Source organism: Filicampus tigris, chromosome 15 (assembly GCF_054856515.1).
Source record: "Filicampus tigris isolate MCC_2025a chromosome 15, RoL_Ftig_1.0, whole genome shotgun sequence".
Classification (NCBI taxonomy): Eukaryota; Metazoa; Chordata; class Actinopteri; order Syngnathiformes; family Syngnathidae; genus Filicampus; species Filicampus tigris.
The window spans coordinates 688,354-715,033 of NC_141231.1; the positions used below are offsets into that span (position 1 = coordinate 688,354).

A 26,680-nucleotide genomic window follows, 5' to 3' on the forward strand; every position below is an offset into this window, starting at 1 on the left:
GGGACCGGACAGCCCTTATCAGGGGGCTCGGTACCCCGTACTCCCGAAGCAACCCCCACAGAACTCCCAGAGGGACACGGTTAAACGCCTTCTCCAAGTCCACAAAACACATGTAGACTGGTTAGGCGAACTCCCATGCACCCTCGAGGACCCTGCTGACGGTGTAGAGCTGGTCCACTGTTCCACGGCCAGGACGAAAACCACATTGCTCCTCCTGAATCCGGGATTCGACCTTCCAACGGACCCTCCTCTCCAGCACCCCTGAATAGACCTTGGCTGAGGAGTGTGATCCCTCTGTAATTGGAGCACACCCTCCGGTCCCCCTTCTTAAAAAGGGGGACCACCACCCCGGTCTGCCAATCCAGAGGCACTGTCCCCGATGTCCACGCGACGTTGTAGAGACGTGTCAACCATGACAGCCCCTCAACATCCAGAGCCTTTATGAACTCTGGGCGGATCTCATCCACCCCTGGGCCTTTGCCACCGAGGAACTTTTTGACTACCTCGGTTACTTCAACTCCAGAGATAGGAGAGCCCACCTCAGAGTCTCCATGCTCTGCTTCCTCAGTGGAAGGCGTGTCTGTGGAATTGAGGAGTACTCTCCCCACCGACCCACAACGTCCCGAGTTGAGGTCAGTAGCACCCCATCTTTACTATAAAGTAATTTTCCATGACCTCCCCGAACTCCTCCCACACCTGAGTTTTTGCCTCAGCAACCGCCAGAGCTGCATTCCGCTTGGCCAGCCGGTACCTGTCAGCTGCCTCCGGGGTCCCGCAGGCCAAAAAGGCCCGATAGGACTCCTTCTTCAGCTGGACAGCATCCCTTACCGCTGGTGTCCACCAGCGGGTTCGGGGATTGCCGCCACGACAGGCACCGACCACCTTGCGGCCACAGCTCCGATCGGCCGCCTCAACAATGGAGGCACGAAACATGGTCCACTCGGACTCGATGTCCCCCGCCTCCCCCGGGTCGTGGGAAAAGTTCTGACGGAGGTGGGAGTTGAAACTCCTTCTGACAGGGGATTCTGCCAGACGTTCCCAGCAAACCCTCACAATACGTTTGGGTCTGCCAGGTCGGACCGGCATCTTCCCCCACCATCGGAGCCAACTCACCACCAGATGGTGATCAGCTGACAGCTCCACCCCTCTCTTCACCCGAGTGTCCAAAACATGCGGCCGCAAGTCCGATGATCCGACTACAAAGTCGATCATCGAACTGCGGCCTAGGGTATCCTGGTGCCAAGTGCACATATGGACACCCTTATGTTTGAACATGGTGTTCGTTATGGACAATCCGTGATGGGCACAGAAGTCCAGTAACCGAACACCGCTCGGGTTCAGATCGGGGGGGCCGTTCCTCCCAATCATATCTCTCCAGTTCTCACTGTCATTGCCCACGTGAGCATTGAAGTCCCCCAGCAGAACGATGCAGTCCCCAGGTGGAGGACTCCAAAAAGGGTGGGTACTCTGCATTGCACACACCAGCTCAGGCTCCTTCCCTGCCAGAGAGGTGACATTCCATGTCCCAAGAGCTAGTTTTTGTTGCCGGGGATCGGACCGCCAAGGTCCCTGTCTTCTGCCGCTGCCCAGCTCACACGGCACCCGACCCCTTTGGCCCCTCCCACCAGTGGTGAGCCCATGGGAAGGGGGACCCACGTGTCCTTTTCGGGCTGAGCCCGGCCGGGCCCCATGGGTGCAGGCCCGGCCACCAGGCGCTCACCATCGAGCCCCACCTCCAGGCCTGGCTCCAGAAGGGGGCCCCGGTGACCCGCGTTCGGGCGAGCGAAAACGTGATTCATTAATTTTTTTCTTCATAAGGGGTCATTTTGAGCCGTGCTTAGTCTGGTCCCTCACTTAGGACCTGTTTGCCATGGGTGACCCTACCAGGGGCATAAAGCCCCAGACAACCTAGCTCCTAGGATCATTGGGGCGCGCAAACCCCTCCACCACGATAAGGTGACGGCTCACGGAGGGATTAGCAAAACTGCTTGTCAAAAAATATATATTTATTTCGAGCCTTGAGCCCATTTTTGTCTGTAAAAGGTTCCCATGAATTTGGCATACTTGTTTGGGGTTAAGCGTGGTTCTGTCTTGAGTTTGTGTTTTTTCCACACCAACTCAGGCTCGTGCAGTCCTAAACAAGCTTTGTTACATGAACTGATGAAACCTTCTCAGATGATAACCAAAATGTCTGAAAGACAACCAGAACAATCCAGTTGTGTTCGATTCAATACCCTGTGTATGTGCCTTGTGTATGGTTGGTGAACTACAAATACACTTGCCTTGCCTGGCCTAGAAACTGCATTCTGAATTCAATTTGGATAGAGTTAATTATGATAAATACTTGAAACTTAGAAGTCAGGAGGGAGTTTAATACTTATGCATGGCACTGTCTATAGATGTAGATACTTACATTCATATCCATTAACGAGGTTGACGCAGTAGCCACCATTTAAACAAGGATCACTGACACACCATACTCTAGTCTCACAAGTAACGCCTGTGTAGTCCTCAGAACACAAACATGTGAAATCATTGAATGTGAATGTGCATTCTCCTCCGTTTTGACAAGGGCTCATCTGTTGAAAAAAACAATGATAAAGAAATACAGATTGTATCATGTTGAGACACAAATGATCCACTGAAAAACCTTGTGGAAAGACACAGCGCCCATTTCTAAACCCAATAGTGATTAGCAGTAATACTGCAAATGTAGAGTATCTAATTGAACATTTTAGCCTGAAAAATCCATCAAGTGTTCGAAACGAATGCAATATGGAAATTGGCAGTAGCTGCTGAAGAGGTGCCCCGTTCAAGTGCACCTCCTACTCGTGGTACTTGATTACCTGATTTCTGTGACACGTGGGTGCTTTTGTCAGAAAATGAACATTTTGTCCTAAAAGTTGATGAGCTCGAAATGCGAATAAACTAGGTTTAAATGCCAAATAACTGTTTGAGAGCTTTACAAAACTCTTTGTTCAGTCTGAATTAAATTGACATTGTCAAACTGAGGAAGTTTTCTGAATCTCTGAAACTCTCAATTTTACCGATTCTTTTTCAAATGGTATAAATAAACAGCAAACAGTTCCTTCACTTTTCACGGCTAATACGTTCCAATATACGCCACAATAACTGAACCGCAAAGTACGCGAGGGAATAAGGTGTTACCATTTCCAGCCTAGTATCATGCCATGTAGCATTTGAATGGATAAAAATTTGACAGTTTTTCTGGTTTGATTGAGAAAAAGGAAAGTTGCAGGTGTTGCTTCACCCTCTCAGACCTACTCTGACTAGTTTTACTCAAGTGTAGATGTGTGGCAAAATAAAATCCAAAGTTTTTTTTTCTTTGTGCTATTCATGCACATTCAATTTCATTCACAACACACACAACAGCAACTTTATATCGCTAAGCATCATATACATAAGCTTATACGATCAGAAGAAAATTGTATTATCTCTTGTATTTTGCATTTGATATTTATTCAAGTTTGTTTTTGGAACATATGCAAGTTAACACAACACTGACTTTTCAGTTTTAACTTTTTCAAAAATAGGTATATTGAATTAGGCAAGTCAAGTAATGATAGCTGCCGCAGCCAACAATGACTTTTACCAGGGATGGGCAATTTAAACGATGGAGAGGGCCTCAATTTTTGGTCAATATTACTGGATGGGTCACGTAGGCGCACACACTTCTTAACCAGATGTAAGCCAAAAAGGCCATTTTTAATATGACATATGAAGTAATATTCATATGAAAAATGTGCATACCCTATATCTGTTTTTATTGAACAGGATCTTCATATATTTGAATTAATTTAATTGGGTTGTACTGTATTTGAAAGTGCGTATATCAAAGAGCCATTTCTTAAATCCAAAAAGTAGCCACATAATGTAATCGCCCTCCCCGGTGTAACGAGTGGTAGTGAGCTGAGGGAATACTTCATCATGGACGAGTGTAGTTGGATAGCCGAAGGAGAAAAGACCTCTTTTTGTTCCACAAGCCGTTGTTTAATTTGCAATAAAACAATACTTCCCCAGCATACCGCGCGTTACTCAAGAACGTAGCGGTCGGGTGCACCCGACCGAGTCCATGACAAAAAGTGTACTGAAGTTTAGGGAAAAAGAAATTACTGACTAACATAATAAACCCAAGAGGCGCCACCGTGTGGTGAGATGCCGTACCACAATAACTGACTGTTACTTTGGGGGAAAGTGCTCTCTTGCTTAAACTCCCCGTTCAAAGATGGCGCAAAATTGCTGGACAGCAAACTAACATTAAGTGCAAGAAGTCATTTTGTGCATGTTTTCACAAAGATTAACTAACTAAAAGATTGTAATACTATACTACCTTATGATTGTCCTGTATGTCTTTCAATATCCCCATATTAATAGGATGGCTCACTCAACTGTGTGAACACAGTGCAGTATAAGGCAGCAAAGTTCATGCGTAAGGCATCCTTCACAGCATGTTCAATTAAGCCACCATTTCTTACAGTATTCAGCGTTTAATAGTGTATATTAGGGATGTAACGGTATACCTGGGTGTATTAATACGTTTCGGTATGGCATGTTCGGTTCAGTACACTTGCGTACCATTTCTGATCAGTTTTTATTATTAGCGCTAGCTTATGCGCGAGTAGGCAAGTTTTCACACGGACGCTATTGAGTGTTGCACGCATAGGAGAGTGACAGATGAGCCAGCACGCCAGAAACCGTGATAAATCATAAATGCATGGATAAATTGTATTATTATGTTATACGCAAACAAGCCAGAGCCCTAAGGTCCCCCTGTGCACTGCGGTCTCCTGTTTGGGAACATTTTGTTTTTTGCCGTCGGCAAAGGTACGTGGATAAGTCCCAAAGTTGTGTGTCGACATTACTACAATGGAGATCGGCGGCTATGTTGCAGGTAGCACGTTTAACATAATAACGTACTTAAAACAGCATCATCCGGCTGTGAATGTTTCTTCGACGAGGAAGAAAGCAGTCTTTTTCGCCAAAAACGTCCTTCTTGAATAGGGAGATTTATCATATGCTGTTGAACATTCAAACTTTTCAATGCCTAAAAAGTGTATATAATTTCATAAAGACTTTTTAAAGTTACTGTATTTTTTTCATTATAAAAAGACTTTTAATATGTTAGCCATAATTGTAACTGTTGTATGTATTTTTTCATCACAAAAAGTGTAAACGTGTACTGTAATGACAACGTGTCTAACTTGAATACTTAGATGTGTCATAGGCTGTTGCTGCTGAGTGTCTTAATAGTTTACAAAAGTTAAGAGATCTTTATTGTTCGTGTATTTTTTTTCTGGTGTAACTTCTTAGAATATCACACGAATGGTTCCCTTTTACTTATTTTTTCTAAAAAATGTATCGTTTACTTGTCATCTTTTCAAAATAAACATTTTAAAAAAACAACAGTTTTTTGTACCGAAAATTTACCGAAGTTTCAAGAAACCGAACCGTGACTTTAGCGCAGTGTTTTTCAAACTCTGTGTCGCAGCACACTGGTGTGCCGCAGCACACTGGTGTGCCGCGAGATATTGTCAGGTGTGCCGTGGGAAATTATCTGATTTGTGTGCCTGTGCGGTCTAGCGCCTGGCAGCGTAAACATGTCTTTACTACATTGTAGTACTCTTCCATACAAGCAGTTAGCAGCAGCAGCAGCAGCAGGTTGCTAATTGTCTTCGTTTAGAGACAAGCGAATTAGTGACGCAGGCCCATGTTTCACACTATTAATATGAAACATTATGAAATACTTTTTTTCTTTGTGTTTATTTAATTCCCATTCAAAACATTATAATATAACGTCATTCTTCAATGTTAAAAAATGGTAGTAGTGTACATCCTTTTTTTTTTTGAGGAAACAAATTTGAAGCAAATAAAAATGTCAACAGTTCTTTCTGTGGGAAAAAAAATTATGCTTTTGAACTTTTGAGATCAGTGATGTAGGTTGTTGGCTTCCATGGCGTGCCATCTCTAGGCAAACTACTCGGATAAATTTGCCTTTATATTCAATGACCATAATCTGCTACCTATTTTACCTGAACTACACCATTTATTTCATTTGGCGATGGTGAGCGATGTCTGCCATCTAGTGTTGAACACAGTTATTACAACGGCTCATCTCTCCAGTAAGGGCTAGCACATCTTAATTTTCAAAAATTAATCAAGGGTCACTCGGCGGGGGCCCAATTAGTTGCCCATCCCTGGGATACACTTTTATAGCCAATACCTGATTGAACTATTTGTAGAAGGTAAAGAGAGCCTACAGCAAAGAGCATGATGGATGTCTGTGACTGTGCAGGTTTCATGGCCACTGGTTTGTTTAAAGAATGTTGAATGGATCATTAGAAATCCATGCCAAGAATAACAATATTGTAGCTTTTTTCCCCAAGAATTGTCATAGACATCAAGCTTTGTGTACATATTAGAGCTGGACAATTAATTGAAATTTTATTGTGATTTCAATTTTGGCGTCTTTCGATCTTTAAAAAGATATAAAATAAAATGTGCAGAATAAGTTCCAGATGTTGTGAAAGTACCCTGAATCCACCATGCTGCTTGCGTAGCAAGCGTATAGTGTATGTGAATCTGCCGCCCCTGAGCGTGCTTTAAGCTGCTTAATGATTAATTAAAAACATTGTATATTAAAATACAAAATATGCATGGTTTTTAAAACATTGCTAGCATGAATATTTAAGTGAATGTGATTGGACTGTCTAAACTGCCCCTAGGTGTGATTGTGAGTGCGGATGTTTGTCTCTGTGTGCCCTGTGATTGGCTGGCAACCAATTCAGGGTGTCCCCCGCCTACTGCCCAAAGACAGCTGGGATAGGCTCCAGCAGGCCCGCGACCCTTGTGAGGATAAGCGGTATGGATATTGAATGAATGAATGAATGAATGATAGCCCATTGACATACAAACAGGAAATTAGCATCAACTTTGGGAATGATATTCCTTCACATAACAAATATTCACACACAAACACAGTGGAAACACCCCTACACACAGGTAACATAACAATACTCAAAGGGATACATTTTTTCGAATCTGTGAAAAAGGAATTATAGGCCGAGAGTGCATAACCGCATTTCTATTTCATCCCTACTGACCACCAGAGGGAGGTGCTTAAAGCACTGAATGTTCCTTTCGAGAATGCGCAGTTCGAGTATGCATACCAAATGAGTTACTTGTGGCCCCTGGATCACACAGGGCGTGTATAAGTTCCAGTGTCACCAGAGATTCGTTTCCTACGGAATCTTTTCACGTGAACAAGAGGATCCCTGGCGGTCATTCAGGATTCATAGAACGGTAGTTACAGATTTTCGTTCTATTTCATCCCTACTGAATGCCAGGGGGCGATGCTTAAAGCACCGAATGACTAATACCAGCGCAGTCACGAGGAATCCCAGAGACAAACCTCACTGTGAAGCCTCCGCGGAACCGAAGACCACGCTCAGTGGATGGGGAGTGGTGACATCCACGCTGTAAAACCTGGAGAAAGTGCTGGACGCCATCCATGAGGCAGCAGCACAAACATCCTCCAGAGATACTCCGTTCAGGGCGGCCCAGGATGCTCCTGGTAGAGTGGCAACGCATCCCCTCTGGTGGTGGGCAGCCCGACAGCAGGTAGGAATGTCGGATGGCATCCACAACCCAGTGAGACAAGCGCTGTTTGGAGAGAGCAGAGCCCTTGTTAGGGCCCCCATGGCAAACAAAAATCTGAGCAGACGTGCAAATACCCGTAGGAGCGTCAATGTAAAATCGCAAAGGGCACAAGAGCTCAGGCATGACCCCACCATCCCCCGATGGGGGTGCTTATCGTGCGAGCCGCAAAGGGTGGTTAAAACGGGAACCAGTCAACACCTTGGGAATAAAGGCAGCGTTCAGCCACAGGGTGACACCGGCTTCATCCGGGTGCCACCGCAGGCATGCAGGGCTGACTGACAGTGCATGCAACTCATCTCAGCTGTTGCAGGCCTCCCAGCAGCAGGGCGGAGGTCGATCTCTTTGCCTCCAGAGAATCGACCCACTGTCCCCTTTGGTTTTCCCTGAGGGAAGCCACCAGCCCTCTGGATCAGGATGCACTGGAGCACCCGTGGCCTTCTTTACGCCGCTGCCGCTAAATTTGGCTGACGCTTCAGAGGGTTCTTCAGGGGGGCCATATGCCCTTGCTGGTGGCCCCCTTCTGGCCGGACATGGTTCCCGCTGCTGCGCAAATTGTGCTTCAGCGAGCCGTGATGTTGCCGGACAGGATGGATCTGTTGTCCCAACAAGGAGGTCGGATTTGGCATCGCAACCCTCGCCACCTCCGTTTGTTTGCTTGGCCGCTGAAAGGCCCGACCCTCTGCTGAACAGCTGCGCAGGACCGGTCAGGCAGACCATTCGTCGTGCCAGGGTGCCGTCCACTCGGCTGCAGTACGCCAACAGGTGGAAGTTGTTTGCGGCGTGGTGTGGGGACCACGGGGTGGAAGCTGTGTCTTGTTCGGGTCTTCCTGCAGTCCGTCCTGGATAGGGGTCGCTCTCCATCGACTCTGAAGATCTATGTGGCGGCCATTTCTGCCCGACACTCATTGGTCGACAATGGCATGGTGGGGAGTCATGGCCTGGTGTCGTTGTTCCTAACGGGGGGCTTTGGCTTCATCCCTGCGAAGCGCCGCGAGTCCCGGCGTGGGACCTTCACTTGGTGCTGCGTAGGCTGTGCCAACCTCCTTTTGAGCCCGTGGCAGAGGCAGATCTGCGGTGGGTGTCCCGTAAGACTGCATTCTTGCTCGCCATTGCCTCTGCGAAGCGTGTCGGTGAGTTGCATGCACTGTCAGTCAGCCCTGCATGCCTATGGTGGCACCCGGATGGTGCCGGTGTCACCCTGTGGCCGAACGCCGCCTTTATTCCCAAGGTGTTGACTGGTTCCTGTTTTAACCACCCTTTGTGGCTCGCACGATACGCACCACCGTCGGGGGATGGTGGGGTCATGCTGGAGCTCTTGTGTCCTGTGAGGGCTTTGCAATTTTACATTGACGCTACTGCGGGCATTCGCATGTCTGCTCAGCTTTTTGTTTGCTATGGGGGCCCTAACAAGGGATCTGCTCTCTCCAAGCAGCGCTAGTTTCACTGGGTTGTGGATACCATCCGCCATTCGTACCTGCTGTCGGGCCGCCGCCCGCCACAGAGGGTGCGTTGCCACTCTACCAGGAGCGTTGCCGCATTCTGGGCCGCCCTAAAGGGAGTACCTCTGGAGGATGTTTGTGCTACTGCCTCATGGACGGCGTCCAGCACTTTCACCAGGTTTTACAGCGTGGACGTCACCACTGAGCATGGTCTTCGGTTCCGCAGAGGCTTCTCAGTGAGGTTTGTCTCTGGGATTCCTCGTGACTGTGACTGGTATTAGTCATTCAGTGCTTTAAGCACCGCCCCCTGGCGGTCAGTAGGCATGAAATAGTATGAAAGTTACGTCTGTAACTACGGTTCTATGAATCCCGAATGACTGCCAGGGCATCCTGTCACTCGGGATCCTCGTGTTCACGCGAGAAGATTCCGTAGGAAACAAACCTCTGGTGACACCGGTACTTATACAGTGTCATCCAGGTGTCACAACTGACTAATTTGGTATGCATACCTGAACTGCGCATGCGCGAAGGGAACATTCAGTGCTTTAAGCACCGCCCCCCGGCGGTCATTTGTGATTCATAGAAGCGTAGTTACAGACGTAACTTTCCTTCTACCACCACTAGATTTTCATGCCCTCTTTGCCTTGCTAAAAACCTGCGGACTGTTGGTCCGGGTAAGCGGCATTTTGCCGGCGTTGTCTCATGGGGTCAAGCGCTTCAGCCACCTTTTAAACCTGAATACGTGGCTCCTATGCACTTGTGGCCACCTTGACTTTGCTTTTATTGACAATTTTAACCTATTCTGGAATCGTCTGTCTTTTTTACCAGCCGGACGATGTCCATCCGAATTCTCTTGGAAACAAGATTTTAGCTGCTAGCATCCACCATGCCATTATCAATTCCACTCCCCGCTGACTCCTGTTTTACAATCACTCAGCGGGTGTTCCCATCTCTTCTTCTGCTCGTAAACATTCCAATGACAATTACATTACACCCACCTACAGGCCAACACCAGCTGCTCACAGTACCACCACCCTCACTAGCTCTCCCTGTAGGCCCCCATTATCATTACCGCCGCCGGACAGCTTTTCCATTAAAACCATCACTGGCAGACGCTTCCCTCACACACAGAAACAACGTGGTTTTAACAGAGGCAATCTGTTATATGCTAACACTTCTCATCCGTGCCGCCATGAGCGCACGTCCAGCACAAAAATTAACCTGGCTGTGCTGAACGTGCGCTCCCCTTTAAACAAAACTTTTATCATAAACGACCTGATCTTAGACAATAATTTACATAGTATTCTTTTATCTGAGACATGGCTTGGGACAGATGGTCCAATTGTTCTCACCGAGGCTTGCCCACTGAATTTTAACTTTTTATTTTCTAGCAGGGATGGGATAAGATGGGGTGGGACTGCATCAATTTTATCAGTACTCTCATCTCAAAGAAGGTCATTTTTAACAGCTATTTAGCGTTCGAACATCACACTTTTGTTTTTAGCAGTCCCCCTATGCATTACCATTTATAGACCACCCCATCATTCCACTTCTTTTATTACAGAATTTTCAGGATTCTTATCCATTTTATATTCCAGTTATAACAGGATTTTAATAACCGGCGATTTTAATGTACACGTGGACGACATCTCGGACCCACTATCCGGAGAATTTTTAAACCTTTTAAACTGCTTGGATTTTAAACAGCACGTCTTGCAGTCAACTCACAAAAGGTGACACACTCTAAATTTGGTCGTAACTTTGAGTTGCATTTTTATGTATGAAAAGTGCTATATAAATAAAATGTGATTGATTATGGTTTGTCTGCCGGTGTGTCCTCTATTGTTGACTTGGCTGTGTCAGACCACTACTGTGTCTATTTCAACATTTTAACAGTTTTAACCATCAGGCAGCCCCGGTGAGAACAGTGAAGAAACGCTACCTATCTTCTGAGGTGGCTGCAAATTTTATTGAGATTTTAAAAAGCACTCCTGGTGACATTTTACATGCACCCTGTGATTTTATTGTTGATAATTTTAACCTAAATCTAAAATCATCATTAGATTCAGTAGCGCCACTTTTAATTAAAACAAGAAAAACAAAGACCGTACCCCGATGGAGAAACAATACAATCAAAATATCAAAAATAAAATGCAGGAGTGCAGAGAGGTGGTGGAGAAAAAGTAATCTTACAGTACACTACGAAATATTATGTGAACAACTAAAATCCTACAATAAAACAGTCAAACGGGCAAGAACTTCCTATTTCTCAAACCTCATTACAGTTAATAAAAACAACCCCAGAGTTCTCTTCTCCACCTTTGAACTTTTAACTAGCTCTGATTTTAACAAGTCCCCACAGAGACCAACAGACGCTCTCTATGAGGACTTCGCAGACCACTTCAGAAGTAAAATCGATGACATAAGATCTAGTCTTTTAGCCCGTCAAAATGCAATTTTTAATAAACCTGGACAATCATATTTACATGAGGAAACACTGGAAAGTTTTGCCCTGGTTGATGCAAGGACACTCGGTCGAGTTTTCTCCCAGGTAAATTCTACAACCTGCCTTTTGGATCCAATTCCCACATTTCTTTTTAAGACATTTTATGGATTCTTTGAGGAACAGATTTTAAATATAGTCAATTGCTCTCTTCAGACGAGCGTCTTCCCCACTGCCTTTAAAATGGTGGTGTGAAAGTCCCTTCTGAAGAAGAGCAATTCTGACCCCAGTGTTTTTAATAATTACAGACCTGTATCCAACTTACCGTTTTTAAGTAAGATTTTAGAAAAACTGGTTTTCCTCCAGTTAAATCATTTTTTTAAATAAGTATACGCTACAAAGACAAGATAGTTAATGTTCAAACTGATAAACGTTATTATTTTCAGCAAATAATCATTAACTTTGAATTTTATGGCTCCAACCCATTCCAAAAAAGCTGGGACAGGTGGCAAAAAGACTGACAAAGTTGAGCATTGCATATCAAACACCTTTTTGGAACATCCCACAGGTGAAAAAGCTAATTGGAAGCTGGTGGATGCCATTATTGGGTATAAAAAGAGCTCCCCTGAATTGCTCAGCCATTCACAAACAATGATAGGGTGAACAACTGTGTGAGAAAATAGTTGAATTTAGGGATTTCAGCATCTACAGTCCATAATATCATCAAAACGTTCAATGATTCTGGAGGAATCACTGCATGTAAGCGGCAAGGCCGAAAAACAACATTAAGTGTCTGCGACCTCAGGCGAAAACTGACTTCAATGTGCAAAGGCTATCAACACATATGCGAATATGCCTTCATTTGGACCACATCTTCAGGGCTGGAGACAAGATTCAGCCAGATGCCATCAAGTCTGCTCCAGCCTCACTTAAAAACAATTGAGTCATCAGTGGACACCTGCCATTTGACTTAACAAGGACATACTAGGACTCAGGAAGACCCAAAATCCTGATAAGGAGCCACTCGTCGTCACGTGAAAACCTCTCCAGACAATGGATGTGGATTCGACCGGCCTTAAAACAGACTTCTTGAAGCCCCCTCAGCAGGGGGCCAGCTTGACAAACATTGACAATGCTGGATGAAGACCAACCCCAAGAGGTTGACATGGGAACTGCAGCATAAAATTCCTATACTTTTGATGAATCAAAATTACCTTGAAATGAAACATATTTGAATGTATGTTTGTGTATTGCTTACTTTGTGTATCCTGCTAACTTTGCATTGAGGAATCTGCTTTGCTATGGTAACAATCAATTTTCTGGTCAGGTTTATGAAATAACCGTGTAAATGTTGGGTTAAACTCATATCTTTGACTCATAAACTTTAGACACATTCAGAATGAGATGTTTCCCAGCTGAAGTATGACAGTTGATGCCAGTTACAAATTGTGACATGTACAGAGGTTTTAAACAGGACAATTTAATAGACTCAAATGTAACTTTATTGTCATGAATTGAGGCTCACCTGAAACCTGAGCTGGAGGGGGGATGGACACCTCACCCCCTCCCCTTTTTCTTAAGGAGATAAAAAGACCTCGCCTTTGTCTCTCTCTTGCTCTCTGAACTTCAAGCTCTCTCACCTTGACGCTCTCTCAAAAAAAAATCTCTTCAAGAATTGGCTCTTTAAAAATCTCTCTCTTGCCAAAGCCCGCCCCCAAAGAAACTTCTCAAACTCCCTTTTTCACTTCTCTTTTGGCTGCACTTTTGATGGTGCGTCCATGCGCCCGAAAATCAACCGCGGTTGACCTGAAAAGCTAAATTGTGCCTCGTCACTACCACATGGCAGACGCGCCGGACCCCGGCCCTTCGGCAGCAACCGCTGAAGCAAAACGCCGGTTCTGTCCCGTTCGAACCCCCCGACCTCGCGCCGCGGCCGGTCGGGTCATCTGAGAACCTAACAAAGCTTGGTCCCACTACCAGTAGTCTCTCTCCCCTTCTTTTTACCTCCATTTTTATTTTTTATTTTTTTCCATCTTCAAACGAGTGAAGGTCCTTTCCCCTCCCTTTTTGCTCATCACATGAGCTTCAGCAAAAAAAAGTGACCACTCTGTAGCCACCAGGACTTTTCAGTGGGTGCATAAAAATTGGTAGTGAACGCTAGTAAACTTTGTGCATTTCATCAGGTCCTCCAGCTGGCTCTATAGTCGTCCTTACTATCACCTATCAGACGTCCCCTTTTTCCTTTCCTCCCAGTTAATTTCGATATTGGTTTTCTTATTTTTTTCTTCATTTATTTAGGCTTGCTATGGTTTCCTTTTATATTAGAATAGTTAATAAACATTGTCCATATACAAAAGTCAAACGTGAATTTTGTGTGTTTGGGTCAAGGTATTAACCTATATTTTATTCGAAGAGCTCACAACTTGTTTTATTGTAGCGCCTTCACATTTTATGACTGATTTAAGGATTTTCTTTCATAATGCAGGCATTGCTCCTGGCCGCGAAAAGCTATTGACACTCTTACGAGTGACCTCCATGTTCGCTACACATGTGTTACAACAGCGTGGCTTCGTAAAAAAAGAGTGCGGGTACTCGACTGGCCTGCCTGCAGTCCAGACCTGTCTCCCATTGGAAATGTGTGGTGCATTTTGAAACATAAAATACGACAAATGATACCCCGGATTGTTGAACAGTTGAAGTTGTACCTCAAGCATGAATGGGAAAGAATTCCACCTACAAGGTTTCAACAATTAGTGTCCTCAGTTCCCAAACGTTTATTGAATGTTGTTAAAATAAAAGGTGATGTCCTGTAACGCAGTGGTAAATAACCATAACCCAGCTTTTTTGGAACGTGTTACAGCCATCAAATTATACGTTTATCAGTTTGAACTTTAAATATCTTGTTTTTGAGGTGTACTCAATTAAATATAAGTTGAACATGGTTCACAAATTATTGTATTCTGTTTTAAATTTACATTTTAAACAACATCCCAACTTCAACTGAATTGGGTTTGTAAATGAGCTTCAGTACCATAGTTTAATAAATGCTAAGTGAAATGAATGAAATGAAATGTATTAATCGTAAGTTCAATCAAAATAATTGTGATTGTTATTTTTTTTCTATTATATAGATATGCACCGGAAATGAAATGTTACTTCTGTAAATAGAGTGTAACAAAGGACATGAAATACATCATTCCCACCTTGCAAGTATTATCACTGATGCACCCTCTCTTGACATGTTCTGCTTCACTTGATAAATAGATGTCCTCTCCATCTGTGTTGTTCCATGTATCCACCTCCAGATGCACTGCATCTAAACGAAAGTCCTGGATGCAGCCTTTGTAATACCCCCCCCAATGATTAGAGTCCCAGTCTTCTGGTAGTCCTCCTAAGTAAGCCTGATCCCCGCTTTTAATGCTTACTTCAGGTATGGTCCCCATTTCATAACGAAGACTTGCATGCTCAACGATAACGTGTCTTTGCTGGACTTCAACCAGAAGGAATTGCTTCTCTCCCGTAGTCAAAAATATGGGAGCTGTTAAAGGTGCACTGTTGGTCCAAGAGCTGATAAAAATCCTTCCCATATTTAGATAAATGGAGAAGTAGACTTCTCCTTTGGGTGTTCTCAGCTGAAAGATCAGCCCATCCATCTTTAATGACCTCAAAAAGAAGGACACTTGAAAATCTCTCCCATGGCTCTTGCCAATATCATACAAGCTAAAACTCACACTGTCCTCGTGGCTGTATGTCCAGGACTGTAATTCTGTCAGGGGAGAATTTTCAGTTTGAAACAGTCAAAATGAGACAAACATAACAAGTAGGGGTTGAACCACCGTGTCCACGTCAACTTTACAACTTCACAATGATGGTCGTAGCTTGAAGTCGATTAATCGGCAATCACCTGTTTTGAAAACAACAGGTGGTAACACCCCAGACCCACTCATCCAATCACAGATCACAGATAGTGTACCTTGATGATCTCACAGAGAGTTTAATCATTATAAAACTCTTGCAGAAATCAATCCATGTAACAGAACTACAGTTTGCTACAATACATTTTTGCAACGCATTCTCTCCTTCTAGAATCTTTTTAGTTATATGCAATGGTTATACTATGTATCGGATCAGCAGCCTTATATACTCTAAGAGCCATTTTGGCCATCTACCACAGAAAAAGAAAAGCACAGCCACGAAACCCTTTGGACATCTACAGTAAATTGAGGATAACACTGCACATTGGTTTTATTTTTTTTTGTACCTGTATTTATATTTTGAAAAAAACTATAGTGTTGTATTTATGAAATCAATGATCGGCTTCAGAGAACACTTTTTTTTCTGCTTGTTACAAAACATTTTATAAAAAAGATGCTAGCTTTTAAATAACATAGTCAATGTCTGTTTGAGTCCTCCTTGTTTTCATAAAATGAAAGCTAAACTTAAATTATCTGCCTGCAGCAAACCAAAATTGCACACCAAAAATGCTGTCTGCTTCTATGTTGCCTGGGTGCGTGCAATGAAAAGGACTATTCCATTGACCAATATAAAATCTATATTTTATGAATAATTAAAATAACTATATTTTTGGGTTGCTATTTTTTTTTTATCCTGAACATCAGTGTAGATGCATCAAGGGCAGTGTCAGTCACATTCATTTTCACAAACGATTGAAAGCTTTCATCAGCGAGAAATGTTTGTTTTTAACATAGCTTCTGTAGAACATACCATTCAATAATTTTTTCTTGGACTTTTCAAGGGTGGAATAATTGTGACGCATATGAGCACCATTTTTTTAATTGTAATGTTGGACAAGCACCATAATCGTTACATTTATAATTACATTTAATAAAAACAAACAAGCTACTGTAAATGTAAAGTATAATATAGGGAGCCACAGCAAAGGATGAAAGATGCACATGCGGCTCTGGAGCCACAAATTGCAAACATCTGTTATATACTGTAGGGAGTTGTGACTCTGCAGTTGTGTTACATGAATAAATATTAATAGTTTTACGGTCTACCATTACCATACCATTATGGTATCTGAATGTGATTGGATGAATGAGTCTGTGTGTTTGGATGCTCACACCGCAAGTTGAAAAACAAACAAAAACAAAATCATCAGATATCACTAAACAGTGATGTCATTGTTTAGTCTAAATCGACTCGACTTTTATGACCTTAGCGCCGAGTACAAAAAGTTTTAAGTTGTTCAACCCCTATTATCAAAAACATCCCAAGTTAAATCACACGTTTCTATTACTCACACAATACAAACATTTTGCAGATCTGATGAACAGAATTTAATCAGGGGTGTACATAAGTGATGCGTGGTGCATGCATACTGAAAATGTTAAATATGCAACAGATTCAAGTACGTCACTGCATATTTGCGTACCAGACATACTACATTTTTCTTTTTGGAACAAATGATTTGTTCCAATGAGCTAATATTCTGAGTCAAAGTTCTAAATAGATTTGTTTCTTTATCAGTTCAGTTGATTTCAGCAGCTCGCATGTGCTCCACAAATAACTTCTAAAGTGGTACGGTGGGGCCGCCATTGAGGTGGCAGGCTTCATGGGCCTCTTAGTCTCATTCTGCTGCTGCTACGATTGTCCATCAAAATATGTCTTTATGTTAAACCAGTCCCTGGTGCAAAAAAGATTGGGGACCATTACCTTCAGAGATGGGAAATCCAGGTCAAGAAAGTAAAAACCTGCCACAGTTTAGCTTTAGCCACAGGTGCTTCCCTTCAGGGAGCTCGTTTACCTGCCAGTTGAGTAGAAGCACCTGTGGCTAAAGCCAAACTGTGGCAGGGTTTTTACTTCCTGGACCTGAATTTCGCATCTCTAACTATCGAAAGGATAATCGGCCCGATTTTAGTCCCCAATCTCCCCTCCCGACAATTGTAGGTCGGTGGGGGGGAGATTCGGGACTCCAAGAATAATCTTATCAGATAGTCCTGCTGTTTGTCGTGTGCTCAGCCTGATCTCGGCCGCTCGGAGGACCGACCTCATATCAGGGATATTCAACATGTTGGATTTTTTTGGGCTGACTTTGCACCGTGTGTGCAAGTGACGTCCAGCCAATCAAAAAGTGAGGTGACGGAGCAGCGAAGAAGCACGGTGAGAATCCAAAATGAAAACAGTCATGCCGCAGCAGATCCCAAAGTCTTTTCTTTTTTTCCACTAAAAATAATTTGCAAACTAGTGCTACCATCAAGACACGACCTGAGACCCAGGTAATGACCAATCACAGCTCAACTGTTTTCTGAAGCTGAGCTACAATTAGTTGTTACCTGAGCCCTGAGCATTTGTGATGTCATTTTCAGTCAACAGAAGTGACAAAATGGCCGTCCCCTGAGATGGCTATAAAGGAGTGGATTTTCCTGCTTAACTCATTTTCCACAAACACAATATTACCCAGAATGCCATGTTTCAACTAGTGGGCCTGCTGGGAACATATTCTTTAAAAAAATGTGTTTGGGTTGATTTCCACTTTAAATTCATTCATGATGTCGGTGGGTAAAAATGAGCACCAAACAATAACCACTGTTGCTCCTTTGAAGAGCAGACCAAAAGTATAATGTGCACCCCTCAATATAATTCAGAAATATTATTAGAATTAGTGTGATAAAATTTGTCTTTCTGAAAAAGTAGTGAAAAAGTGCTCACCTTCAATGCATCTTCTACTGTAAAAGGGACGATGGCAATCACAGCGGTAGTTGGTCCATAGGTCCACACAGTGTCCATGCCCATAGCAGGGGTCAGGCTTACACCACTCAGTCTTGGTACATCCCATATTTTGTTCTTGCTCCTCTTGAAATAATTGGAGGAGGATAGGTTCACCGTCTATCTTTAAGTCTTCCATGCATCCAATGAAGCTTGCCTGACTGTAAGAGTTCTGTAACATTTCTTCTGGTGCCCCACCAACATATACATGAGAAAGGGTTTCCAAAGTCTTGAAAGGTGATTCATTTCGAGCTCTGCAGCCATCTCTGTTACAGCCAGGTCCTTTCATTATCAAATGAATGCCTTGCTTATCCTCAAATACATGAGTGTTTCTCCAAAACCCATCATTAACAAAGACAGGAAATGTCAGATTCAGTTCAGATACAACAGAAAACGCTTTTGCATGAAGGAAACCGTCGACAATTTCTATAAGGACATAGTTGTCGACATCTCCTCTGTAAAAGAGTAACATATTGGATAATGTTGTCCGAAAGCGGAACTGTATCACAAATTTCTTATAATCACTGTTTTGAGTCTCAGTTTGGATCATCTCTTGAGAAACCTTAATTGGAATGAATCCCGGAGAGGAGAAAGAGAACGTTGTCAGCATAGAGCACTGCTCATCATAGAATCCATGAGCGCACAAACAGGTGTGGCCATGTTCAACTCCATCAAACCATGGATAACAGGTGGCTCCATTTTGACATTCATGATGGACACAGCCAGAAAGCTTTATACTGCAGTCCTTGCCTCCCCATGGCCGATGACCTACATCTACGTCAGGACAGTGACATTTATAGGAAGCAATGCCGTCTTCACACCAGCCATCATTCTGACAGGGCTGGCTTTCACATTCGTCAATATTCATTTCACAGAGAAAACCTGAGGGAAGATTTAAAAATAATTGTAATCAACGATTGTAATACATTTGGCATGGATTTTTTCCCCCAATTATAAACAATAAGCCCTGTACATGTTGCAGTAGTTGTGAAATTGAGTGGTTTAAGATTAGTGAACAAGATTGTGAAAGGAGTAGGTTTACACATTTTTTTTCTACAGTGGGGCCTCGAGATACTAAGTTAACTAAGCTTGTAAGTGGAATCGCATCTCCAATCATCTTTTTCCATTGAAATGAATCAAAGTGTCACTGATCTGTTTCAGATTCCCCCCTAAAAAAATAATCAAAATTGTTGGACTGTGTATTTTAAAGGGGAAGTCAACGCAATCATTTTTTTTCAAGACTATGTTCTATGCAAGACCTTAGTTGAAACAGGGCATTCTGATAAATATGGCATTTGTGGAATAAGTGTTAGTCCAGCCGTTTTTAGCCATCTCTTTCAGTCAACAGAAGACAAAATGGCCGCCTCCAGAGACGGCTAAAAATGAGTGCATTTTGCTGCATAGTTCATATTCCACAAAGGCAAAATTAATCAGAATGCCGTGTTTCAACTAGTGCGCCTGCTCGGAACATATTCTTAAAAAAAATGTGTTTATGTTGACTTCCACTTTAATGAGGAAAAACAGCACTCGAAAATGTTCTACTTTATAAAAACATACATTAATGACTTAATTAAATATAATTAATGTCATGGTTCTGGCTTGGTACTCCGGTTTCCTCCCACATTCCAAAAACATGCATGGTAAGGTGATTGGACTCTCTAAATTGCCCCAAGGTGTGATTGTGAGTGCGGATGTTTGTCTCTGTGTGCCCTGCGATTTGCTGGCAACCAATTCAGGGTGTCCCCCGCCTACTGCCCGAAGACAGCTGGGATAACCTCCAGCACGCCCCGTGGCTCTTGTGAAGATAAGGGGTATAGATAATGGATGGATGGATGGATGGTTCTGGCTTGGCTGTTGTTTTTTCCCTCTCTCTCTCTCTCCCTCTCCCTCTCCCTCTCCCTCTCCCTCTCTCTCTCTACCTTGTTACAGCCCAGCTGGAGTGGGGGGGGGGGGGCGTTCCCTTTAGCTGCGCACCTAGAACTGATCATCTTCATCAGTTTAAAAGGACTTCATTGAGTGAAGGCAAAGGCCTTCACACATATGTTATTGTACACCTTCAACTTTATTATTATTATAGATTATAGATAGATTCTATTTTATTCCTCACACTTTTTTGGCGTGCTTCTACTTCCACAGTTTTCACCCGATTCTCGCCATTCCTACTTTAATGGATTCCAAAAATTCACGGCTTCCGGGGTCCGTTTGTTTTCCCCCCTAACTTTTATGGTTACACCAAAATTCCCCGTTTTTCACCCCAAAAAACCTCATTCAATTCCAATGGCAAATTCAAAGTTCTACTACTTCCACATACTTCATCCGATTAACCCCGTTCGAATTTCAAATTATTCGAAAAATTCATGCCATCGGAATTTCCTTTTTTTGCCCCTAACATTTACGGTTCCCCCAAAATTCACCATTTTTCACCCCCCAAAAAAACATTAATTTCCAATGGAACATTCAACACTTCTCCATCTGCTGCGCTTGTTCGATTCCCGCTCATGGAGGCCATTCAACTTCATTCAGCTCATTCAACTTCATTCAGCTCATTCAACTCACATTACGCATCACACACAATTCAATTTTCCACAAAATTCAAATTATTCAACCTTAAAAAAACAAATACAAAATTCACCATTCATTCCCAATGGCACATTCAACACTTGACATTCAAACCATTCCAATTTAAAATTCACAACATTCAGCTCATTCAACTGACATTCCACATGACCCACAATTCCACCTTCCCAAAAATTCAAATTATTCTACCATTAAACGCATTTAAAAAGAAATTCCCAATGGCACATTTACAACTTTCATCTCATTTAACTCACATTTTCAATCAGAGGCAGCATAGCTCAGTGGTAGAGTGGTGCTTTCCCAACCAGGAGGTGGTAATCCCCAACCATTCCATCCTTGTTTCAATTTTTTTTTCCTGACTTCCTTCTTTTATTGTTAACTTACATTCGACATCACGCACAATTCCTACTTCCCAAAAATTCAAATTATTCAACCTTAAAAAAAAAAAATTAAAAATTCACCATTCCTTCCCAATGGCACATTCAACAAGCCACAAAAACTCACCACACCTGAATACTCATCCCCAGGTGGCCCTAATTAAACGCCATTCCCTAAGGCACGTTCACACCCTTCAGCTTATTAAACGTCCATCTGCCCAAGCGGCAGAAGTACTGGCACTCACTCTGGCGCTCGAACAATGTCAAGGTGAGGCAATCACCATCTATTCTGATTCAACATATGCAGTTTCAGCCGCCCTTATTGACCTCAAGGGATGTTCTCCAAAATGGTTTCACGACTGCCAAAGGCACACCAATTGCCCACCGTGACCTCATGCTCAGATTACATGAGGCCTTGGCGCAACCATTCCAAGTAGCAATTGTTAAAGTCCCCGGACATTCAAAAGCAGACACCACGGTAGCCAAAGGTAAATCAGGCGGCTGATGCACTGGCCAAACAGGTTGCGGGCTACACTGTTGAGGTAGGAATGATGGTCAGTAATGAGGCCATCATTGTTAATGGTGAACATCTAGATGCAGCTTTGCCACTCCCACCCACTCATGATGAACTTTGTCATTTGCAAGAAATGGCGTCTCCTGAACAAAAATCCATGTGGATAGCAGCGAAGGCCGTAAAAAGACCTGATGGGCTGTGGGTTGGCCCGAGAGGCCAGCCCACTCTCCCAGAAGGTGAGCTTATGCAATCCATCTTGGCTGAGGCTCACTGGCACATACTGGGCCTCACCCGATGATGGTGAAATTAAAAAATTGGTGGCACCCAAAAATGACAGATATAGTTTGGAAATACGTTTCAGAGTGCCAGACATGTCAGACATTTAATGCAAGACCAACTTTAAAACCAAAACCAGGTATTTTTCAACCAGCTCTGTGGCCTGGTGCTGAAATTGTGATTGATTTTACGGACATGAGTGAAAGAGTGAATGGCAAGCGTTACCTTTTGGTGATGGTTGATTCCTTCTCCGGGTGGCCTGAGGCCTACCCGTGCGCAAAGGAGGACTCGACCTCTGTCATTAAAGCACTGGTTAACCATTACATCCCAACCCATGGTTTCCCGGCCTTGGTCCGGTCTGATAATGGCACACACTTTAACAACAAAGCCTTGGCCATGTTGGGGATCCAGCATCGGTTTGGTTGTGTGTACCATCCTCAGAGCCAAGGTAAAGTTGAGCGAATGAACCGTACGTTGAAGGAAAAATTGGCTAAAATAATGTCACAAACCAAAATGACGTGGCTTCAAGCACTGCCACTGGCGCTATAGCTCGAAAGTGTGTTGGTGTGGATCACTCCCAATAGAAATGTTGACCGAATTAATTATGTTCATTATAATGTACAGCGTTTGGGTAACTACACGCACGAATCATTGGCTGCAGTGCATGAGCAATTGGCTGCCATGTCACTTATGGCGTTCCAAAATCGCATGGCCCTTGATATATTAGCAGAAAAACAAGGTGTGTGTGGGATGTTTGGCGACACCTGCTGTACATTTATACCCAATAATACTGCCCCAGGAGGACGACTGACTAGAGCGCTTGAAGGACTACAGACACTCAATACAAAGATGAAAGAACATTCAGGTGTGGACAATAGTATTTGGGATACTTGGATGAAAATGTTTGGTAGTTGGAAAGGGTTGATTGCTTCCATTTTGCTTGCTGTTGCTATTTTTGCAGCTATTATGGTACTTTGCGGTTGTTGTTGCATTCCATGTATTAGATCTCTCACAGTAAGGTTGATCGAGAAAACTGTGGGTCCCTTGCCTCCGGGTGGACAGTATGTCTTGGTACAACAGGCGGATGCAAGCGTGGGGCCCTCCTATGACATCACTTTAGAAGCGGCAGTGTAAGTACATCCAGCACACAGACATTAATATGTGGTATGGCCTCATAAATTAGGCCATGAGAGGGCGTGAAGGGTTTTATTATTAGTTTGTGAAGACATATAAATGTATGGCTAGTGAAGGGTTTTATTATTAGTTTGTGAAGATATATAAATGTATTTTAACCATTTATTAATGATTCAAAGTTGTATTACAAATGAGTAGAAGTAGAGCTGTTTCAAGGTTGCAGTATCAGGGAAGCGGATGTATCAGCGGAACACAATGTGTGGGAGGTTTGATGGTACCAGGTGCCGCCAGTGAAAAAACAGGGAGACAAAGGCGGGCCACAGTTTCTCTGAAGGCCCCGGCCTCTTGGAATGCAGAGAACTTGGTGTTTTCAGGAGCTACAACCAAGCGAGTCATGTGCACAAGAAAAGGCGTCATCTGAGACGGCAGGGAAAAGAGAACAAATCAGCATCTGAAGAAATATATTGCAGATACCATGTAACTAATGAAATGATAGTGGCTAGTGTTTTTGGTGTGTTTAATTTGCATATTGTTTTCTATAACTGTTCGGGGCAACTCGGGTGTGGTGTCGCTCTCTGATGGCCACAGGAGCGCACAGATCTGTATTGAGAGGGAACCGAGCCCCCGATACTGTATTAGCTTTTGCTGTTAGGAATAAAATCTCGGTGATTCGGCTGATTGGCTTTCTGGTCTTCTCTCTTACGGAACGAGCACGCATAATTGTTAGGTAAGGTTAATGTCGGTTCAAATAATAAATATATGGTAAATAATTTGGAGTCAGATAATTAGGGTAAGTATCGTGATTTCGACCTTAAACCTAACAAGAGGGAAGTCTGGGCTTCCCTGCTGAAGCTGCTGCCTCCGCGACCCGACTTCGGATAAGCGGGAGATAATGGATGGATGGATGGAAAAAAGCAATTACAAAATTCACCATTCGTTCCCAATGGTACATTCAACAAGCCACAATTCACCACACCTGGAATACTCATCCCCAGGTGGCCCTAATTAAGCACCATTCAACATTCAGCTCATTCAACTCACAGTTCCACATTGCAGGCAGCATGGGGCTCAGTGGTAAAGTGGTCGTTTCCCAACCACGAGGTTGTTGGTTCAATCCCCGGCCATTCCTTCATTTGTTTCACTTTTTTTTCCTGACTTTCTTCTTTCATTGTTTCCAGGCTTCCTCTTATCTTGCTTCCCTTCAACTTCATTCAACTTTATTCAGTATCATTCGACTTTATTCCACTTTATTCAACTTCATTCCACTTTATTTAACTTCATTCAGTATCATTCAACTTTATTCAGTATCATTCAACTTTATTCAACTTCATTCCTATGCATTCTGCAGTTTCTTTCCAGCTTCCTTCACCTTCACACGCAATTTCTCCAGAAATTGCACTCTCTAGTTGTTCATAGATTTGTATCTTCCTCAATTTTGACTGAGCGTTTTCTGTTTCGTGTCATTGGATTGATGCTATTTTCGGTTGCAAATTTGTCCTTGCCTTTTGCAAGCGTTTCGATCATTCCTGGCTTTGTTCTGCCAGCGATTTTTGTTACACTTTGTCGGTCCTTCTTTTTTTACAATAAATACAATTTTGTTATCGTAGTTGGCCTGATTTTGCTTATTTGGTATCCACAAATTATTTTGTCCGGAACCCGGACTTGTCAATTAAAAAGTCAAGTCAAATCAAGTTTATTTATATAGGCCTTATATGCAAAAGAGTCCCAAAGGGTTTCACAAGCCCAAACTCTCCAAATATTAGTGACATACGCTAATTTAAACCATCCAACCAGGCAAGGGAATGGAAACTGTTTTTATCACATTGCATTAATTAAATGCTGCTCTTTTTTTGTGTGCCTGCCTTGGCAGTATAATACAGACAGATTTAACACTAAAAAGTCTAAAGATCAGCCATTTTGCTTTACTACCTTTTGAGTCTGAAGGTAAGCCAAGCGGCTGGATTAGTTTTGAATACACATCCTTTGTCAGGTGTGAACAGCCCAGCCCAGCAATTTGCATGTTCTAATTTCCATGACCAAAGGGCAAGACAAGAGGTTGAAACCATTCTTCTGTAAATGTGGCAATTACTCTGTGCTACTGGAGGATGGGAACCGATGTTGCTATGGGTGAGATGAGAAAGGTAGCATTTTAGAACTAGTCTACACTAAAGTACCACACTATTTTATAATCAACAGGCTACAATTCGTAATTATATTTCTTCTGTTCTGCTCACAAGGGAACATTATTTTTTTTCCCTCCCTTCTCCGAGAGAAGTTAAGATGGTTTGTTTTTTATTTCTTACTGGTATTTGTTTCTGGTGCATAACATTCAATGAAGACTTCTTTACTTAGAAATTGCTGCAATGAAATATTAAAAGACAAATTTGTGCAGCATGTGGATATAGTGATAGAGTAGAAAAATACCCAAAACATTCAGGCTTAAAAACATGTTTATGGATGTGTACTGTAATTTTGAAATCTTTTTTTTTTTTTTTTTTTTTTTCCCGGTTCCGGCACCGCGCGAGTGGCAGCCCGCTACAGCAGCTCCGGCTCACCGGTGAGCCTTTTCGTGTGTTTTTGTTCCTTACTATTATTCTACCATATACCTTTTTCATATAGTTGATAGTCGTAAACTTGCGTAGCAATGGACACCCAAACTGCGGTATTCTTGCTGCTGCTGGTGGCTATTTTTTGCGCGATCATGTCCGGCGACTTGTCTCGGAGCTGCGCCCCCATTGTTTACAGCCGGAATCAGCTGTTAGCACTGCGTGCTAACCCTGCGCTGGCTCCCGGGGCGAGACCCGATATCCCCCGTGACCTAAGGAGGAAGAGACGGGGATATCGTGCAGGGATTAAATGCCGGGAAAGGAGGAGACGATACCATCCCGTCCTCCCGTCTGTTATAATGGGGAATGTTAGCTCTCTCCCCAACAAGAAGGACGAGCTAGCGGCGCTTACCCGGCACGAGAGGGACTTCCGGGAGGCTAGCCTGATGCGGGAGGCTAGCCTGATGCTATTCACGGAGTCGTGGCTAACAGCGCTAACGCCGAACGCGGTCGTAGAATTGGACGGCTTCCAAATCATATGCGCGGACAGGACGCAGGCGAGTGGAAAGAGGAAAGGAGGAGGGCTGGCTGTGTTTGTGAACGATAGATGGTGTAATCCTGGGCACATCATGGTTAAGGAGCAGCTTTGCAGCAGGGATATTGAGCTGCTAGCTGTTGGCATGAGGCACATCCCGCGAGAGTTTAGTCATGTGATCGCGGTGACCGTCTACGTCCCCCCCGCTGCCAGCGGCGACATAGCCTGTGATGTCTTGACTGCAGCAGTGAGCAGGCTACAAACACAGTACCCAAATGCCCTGATACTCATCTCTGGTGACTTCAATCATGCCTCTCCTTCCTCCTCTCTGCCTTCATTCACACAGTATGTCACCTGCCACACCAGAGACAATAAAACACTGGACCTTTTCTATGCCAACACCAAGGAGGCATACACATCACTGCCCCTC

General features: G+C 43.5%; 1 protein-coding gene across 2 annotated transcripts in view; it reads right to left on the minus strand.

Moving 5' to 3' along the window:
* Positions 1-26,680, minus strand: part of crb2a (crumbs cell polarity complex component 2a) — a 102,257-nt gene that overhangs the window by 16,628 nt on the left and 58,949 nt on the right. The window contains exons 7-9 of one of the 2 annotated variants that reach the window (XM_086054526.1): positions 18,235-19,173; positions 14,763-15,325; positions 2,414-2,579 (exon numbers count right to left, since the gene is read on the minus strand). The exons of the other annotated variant lie outside the window; for it this stretch is intronic. Coding sequence (XP_085910652.1) covers positions 2,414-2,579; positions 14,763-15,325; positions 18,235-19,173 — 1,668 coding nt within the window. The remainder of the gene's footprint in view (positions 1-2,413; positions 2,580-14,762; positions 15,326-18,234; positions 19,174-26,680) is intronic. 2 annotated transcript variants of the gene reach the window in all.